General features: G+C 43.2%; 1 protein-coding gene across 1 annotated transcript in view; it reads left to right on the top strand.

The window, feature by feature from the left end:
* Positions 1 to 6000, top strand: part of CA2H3orf20 (chromosome A2 C3orf20 homolog) — a 91047-nt gene continuing 85047 nt past the window's right edge. Inside the window, 4 exon segments of the mRNA XM_032592360.1 lie at positions 1 to 1339; positions 1341 to 1444; positions 1447 to 1533; positions 2291 to 2431. Of these exon segments, the coding sequence (XP_032448251.1) occupies positions 1065 to 1339; positions 1341 to 1444; positions 1447 to 1533; positions 2291 to 2431 (607 nt within the window). The 5' untranslated portion in view covers positions 1 to 1064.

Raw genomic sequence — 6000 nt, 5'->3', positions numbered from 1 at the left:
AACTCGTGACCTCAAGATCAAGAGTCACATGCTCTTCTGACTGAGCCAGCCAGGCACTCCAACCAGTGGTCTATTTTTGATATGTATGAGAAAATACGAATAAAACACAATTTAGAAGTAAGGGTAACAACCACCATAGCACCTAATGGTGTTCAGATGACCCAGACACAAATATGCTTCTTTGCTACCCCACACATGTCTACTTGATGAGCATGCAGAGCCCTCAAGAAATTCTATTAAAGTGGGGAAATATTTATTATAGTCATTGATTTTAAGGCATTTCCCCCATTTTAACATCTCTTAAATTGTGATATGTCTTATAGTCAGTGGCATCTTACATTGATTTTTTTTCTTTCTTGTACAATGGTGCATCTTATAATCAATTGCTTAAAACCTTGCTTTGATGAAATGTGGCCAATATTAGTCATTGAATTGAGAAAATGTATTCTCTGTCTGCCCTTGGATGTACATGTTGAATGATTGCATGCCCACCCTTGCATCACCACCCAGGAACTTCCACATCACCCCCTCCAGACAGCCAATAAAGCATCTTTTGTTCTTTGCAGATTTTATTACTAAATTACAAGAAGATCTCTCGCTGTCAGGTCTCTAACTATAAAAGGTACGGTGGAACCTTTCACCCTTCCCCATCCTTTCCACTCCTCCAGCCCCGCAGGGGTCCCTCCCAAGAGGTACTTGGTTTGTATGACTGTCCCTGGAACCATTTCTGGAATCTGGTCATCCCCAAAGGCCCTTCCCAAGCGACTCATCAATGTGGGTTTATCTGTTGCTGTCTCTGGGAAGAAAAGGGAAGAGGGGCATCCCTTTGCCCTACTGTGTGAGGAGTGACCAGTTACTTCCTTATCCTCCCTGGATAGGACCACTGGCTCAATGACCTGTAAAGGCCATTTCAGCACTTCCATTCTGTTTGTCTCCAAGGCTTCACCTTAGGTAAGAACTTTTCGCTCTCATTCACCTCTCAGGGGGGCTCTGACTTTTACAGCTGAAGGTCCATCTTATCTGAGATGGACAGTATTACCTAGCAGCATGCATACTCTAGCAACATGACGACATCAAGAGCACAGAGAACTGTACCAGCATACACAGCCTGGCCCCCCAGGCTGCTGGCCCGCATCTCCAAACTGCTCATCATTTGCCGGAATGCAGGCATTTCTGTACCTAAGGGCATCAGGAACATCTTTGAGTTCACTTGGGAGGAACTCACTGCCGACCCCATGGTACCTACTGCGTCTGACATCCTGGGCCTGGAGATCAGCATTGGATCCCCACCTGTGGTGCTTATGGAATCAACCTCCATGCAGGCCCCTGTCCAGAAGAAGGCCACCCCCACCAGTACTACCACCTCCGTCAGTGCCCACACCCACTGGGCCCGCCAGCTTCACCCGCTCTCCCACCCATGGCCATCTGGTGCACTCTAGCCAGGAATCCTGCAGAAATTCCAGCGGCGGTCCATCCACCTGCTGACAGAGCTGCTCACCCTGAAGATGAAGGCCATGGTGGAGTCTGTATCTGGTAAGGCTGGCTCACCAGATTCTTCTCCATTTTTTTCTGAGCCCAGAAGGATCTACCCAGACTGATGTGTGTGTGTCCACCACAGCCACCATAGCCCCCCCCCAGCCAGGTATATAAGAATATGCTAGGGATAGGTGGCAGCCATGGGTCCTGCCATAGGAATCGAACCCTGTCCCACAACCCCCCTCAAGAATCATCCTCTCTCCCCAGAGTGTTCTCTACTTTTTCCTCCCGTTCCCCCAGTATTGCTGAGCTCAGACTGGAGTAGGCTGTGGAAACAGTGTGAGGCCAGAGGCACTGAAGGGTGGAGTTTGCAGAAATGAAGGGTGGAGAGAGGCAGCACCCAGGGAAGAGGGGGTGAATTGAGAGGGCTGATTGGTGTTTAGCAAGACCATCCATGGTAAGGGTGTAACCTCAAGATCAAGGAGGGAAGATAGAGCATATCAGTAATTGAGCCTTCTAGATGCTTCTAGAACTTTCTAGATGTTATTTTAAATACTAATGGCACCAGGACCCTGGCCTGTGGGTAGGAAGAGAGAAGGGTAAGGGGGGTTAGAGAGCAAATGCCACCTGGACAGGTCTTGGGAAACGAGACCCTCCATTAAGGAGACCTTTCTATTAAAAGACCCTCACTTGCTTTACCCTAGGAATAGAGCTTCCCTCTAACGTTATTTCCTGGCCAGTTACCAGAAGTCTTTTCCTGGAAGCATTAGCCCTGTGCTGGGAGGAAAATGAGTTGCTTCAATGATTCCTTTAGTAGGTGCCAATCCTCTGGACATCACAAGGCGCTTCGTGGAGGCCAGCCTGCTCCTCCACGTCAATGCCAAGGAGATGGCTCTTGACTACCTGATCAGCACAATTGGAAAAAGTAGCTATGGTGCCGGACAGACAGGGAAAGGTGGGTACCCAAGCTTCAGCCCTTAGAAGTTTGTATAGTGCCACTAAGAATGCAATAGAAAGGTCAAATCCCCAGTTTAAACATTTGACATCTCCAAGAGTTGAGGTGGATTCTCAAACAGAGAGATTCTGGAGCAACAGAGATTCTTAAATGCTGCAGGTGAGTATAGAAATCGGTGCAGTTCCCATGGAGAGCAGTTTGATGGTATCTGCAAGGTGGTCGATGCTCTAGCATGTGACAACTCGGCAACTTCTCTCTCTCATTCCCTAGGGCTGTGCTTTTCAAACTGTCTGTGGTAAAGGACCAACTTGTAAAATTGCTGATCTCTATCTCTCGTGGACTGACGTTTTAAAAAATGTGATGTGACAGCAATGTAAAATTGACACAGAGGTTTCTAAATGTTTACTCTTAATTTTTGTGCTCATCTGGCCATGGGCTGGTGTGGATTCTCATCAGTCCACTAGCCACACTTGGCTAGTCACACTTGGCACACGTGTGCAAGAAGTTGTACCAGAATGTTTATTGCAGTACTGTTTGGAATGGCAAAAGAAAATAAAATTGAAAACAACATAAGTGTCCATCAATAGGAGGAAAACAATTGATAGTCTGTTTAAACAATGGAACGTAGTGAGAAGTAAAAATCAAGCACTTGTACAGCATAGGGACTGTAGTCAATAATACTATAGTGACAGATGTGTCAGATGTGACAGAGGCGACCACACTTACTGTGATGAGCAGTTTGTAATGTGCATAAATATTGAATCACAATATTGTACACCTGAAAGTAATATAATATTGTATGTCAACTATACTTCAATTAAAAAGAAAAAAATAATACAAAATGAAATAAGCATTAAAATGCACATATCAGTACAGATAAAATCTCAAAACACAGTGTTAAGCAAATAAAGAAAGCACGTTTGAGAAGGATACATTTGGTATGATACTATTTAAATAAAATTTGAAAGAATACAAGCAATATTGCTTTGGGTACAGTATAAAAGCATGGAGGGGAATGCTGGATGCTAAGTTGGAGGAAGTGAGCACTAGAGAGGGGTGGAGGGGAATAGGATCTGGGAGACACAGTGAATCAGTTGTATCTAATGTATCTCTTAAGCATGGTGGATATACAAGTACAACTGACCCTTGTGCTGACCCCCCAAGCAGTAAAAAATCCAGATGTAACTTTTGAGTCCCTCAAAACTTAACTACTAATAACCTAATATAGATCAAAATTCTTACCGTTAACATAAACAGTTAACACATACTTTGTGTGTTATATGTATTATATACTGTATTCTTACAATAAAATAAGGTAGCGAAAAGAAAATTTGTTAACAAAATCCTAAGGAAGATGGGGCGCCTGGGTGGCTCAGTCAGTTAAGCATCCAGCTTCAACTCAGATCATGATTTTACGGCTTGTGAGTTCGAGCCCTGTGTTGGGCTCTGTGCTGACAGCTCAGAGCCTGGAGCCTGCTTCGTTTTCTGTGTCTCCCTCTCCCTTTCTCTTTGCCTCTCCCCTGCTCACGCTCTCTCTCTCTGTGTGTGTCTCTCAAAAATAAACATTAAAAAAATTTTTTTAATCCTACGGAAGAGAAAATATATTTACAGGACCGTACTATAGTTATTGAAAGAAATTCACATATAAATGGACCCTCACAGTTCAAACCCATGTTGTTCAAAGGTCACCTGTGTTCATTTTGGATGCCTGAAAGTCATCCTGCCTGTTAGGTTTCATAGGGAAGCGTAAAAAAATTTAAATCTCATAACCATTGATCCTCACCTGTAAAATCCATCCCTCCCTGTAAAATAGCATCTCTCCCCGTCCATTGGATGTTTGTCCATCTTGGACAAACCTTTCCTTGGAGGTCAGAGCTTAAACATCTGATAATATACATGTACAGTACAAATAAATTGCATAATAAAATTGCCAGCCTTGCAGGAAAAATGTGGGATTTCATGGAGTCAGTGGAAGTGATGTTGGAAAGCTGCTCAGTCCCCATGTGAAGCCACTGACGATGGCACAGTGAGGCAAAACCAATCAGCTACTGGAGACAGGAAATCATCTGGGGCAGCGACTTCTTGCAGAAAGGATGATTTGGGGGTCAGTTAAAAATAAAAACCGATAAAGCCCTTGGGTATTTTTGCAAAGAAAAACAGGAAGGTACTCATGTTTTATTGCTATCCTACAGCCATTCAGGAAAAAAGAAAATCACCCCACCTCAAAAAATTTTTAAAAAATGACACAGTCATTTTTATCGCTTATGAGAATTAGCGTGTGCTTACAAAATCAACAAACTTTCGTTAAATACAAGGTGAAAGAAAGTTATTTTGATAAATTTTGGGGTTTTTTTCTAAGCCTCAATCCAAGTATGCTTTATTTTTTTCTTTTATTAAATTTTATGAAGTTTTTAATTTTAATTACAGTATATTTAACATACAGTGTTGTGTTAGTTTCAGGTGTACAATATAGTGAGTCAGCAATCCTATGCCTTGTTCAGAGCTCTTTACTTATTTCACCCCTCCCCCACCTACCTCCCCTCTGTAACCATCAGCATGTTCTCTGTACTTAAGAGTCTGTTTCTTTGTTTGTCTGTCTGTCTCTCTTTTTTCCCTCTGCTTATTTGTCTTTTCATGTGTCTCTTGACCATCTGGTTGTCTTTGGAGAAATGTCTGGTCATGTTTTCTGCCCATTTTTTAATTGGATTGTTTATTTTTGGTTTTCGAGTTTGTTTTCATTTTCTAAAATAAAATTCCAATTGGACTCCCCCACCCCCACCTCCGCACTATTTACCATGACCTGGAGGTCTTTGTTTTAAGGGAATTTACTCTTTGCGCATGCTGCTTAGGATCAGCTATGCCATGAAAACACTGGCCCTCTAACTATGCTGTAACTATATACACAGATGGTTACCAGCATGCATGGAGTCCTGCACCTTGCATTCTGCGTGGAGCTTAGAGATCCATCTCATTTGTGGGGGACACTGCCTGCTGGTCTATTGCATGGGTAGGAAAGTCCCACCTGGCCCAGTGGCTCACCCTCAGACCTGCCCAAGATGCTCCCCTACCTGAATGTAGCGTTCCCTTACCTTGAAAAGGAAATGGTTGTCACCATTAGTATTCCACCCCATAAGGTGTTTGAGCTTTCTTGCAGGGTCACAGACATTCACCCGTGATTCAGTGGCTTCCTGCCTCCCTTCTGGGTTGTGGTTAATATGGTGGAAGAGAATTTGCAGAGAACTGAGCTGAACTCTGGAAAGGCTTTGATGTTTCTGCATCCTGCTACATTAGCAAGAGTGTTCCACCACACTCCCTAAGAAATCTCTCACTTGCTGGCATGTCTGTTCCAGATGCTCCTCTTTAAACAAGCCTAGAGCTTGGGGAAAAAAAAAAAAAAAACCTAACCAACAAAATATAAATGAAGGACTGATCTGTTCTTTTTGGAAAAGCATTAATCCTAGAAGGACTTGAATTAGCTCTTACAGGGCATTAAAAAGAAGATCCAAATGCTGTTGACGTATTTTACATGACTTTTGCTTTTCTGGACCATCTTACTGCATGAGGTAGAC

The sequence above is a fragment of the Lynx canadensis genome, chromosome A2 (assembly GCF_007474595.2).
Source record: "Lynx canadensis isolate LIC74 chromosome A2, mLynCan4.pri.v2, whole genome shotgun sequence".
Classification (NCBI taxonomy): Eukaryota; Metazoa; Chordata; class Mammalia; order Carnivora; family Felidae; genus Lynx; species Lynx canadensis.
Note: the sequence above shows the minus strand (reverse complement) of the source record. Positions and strands in the feature narration are given on the sequence as shown.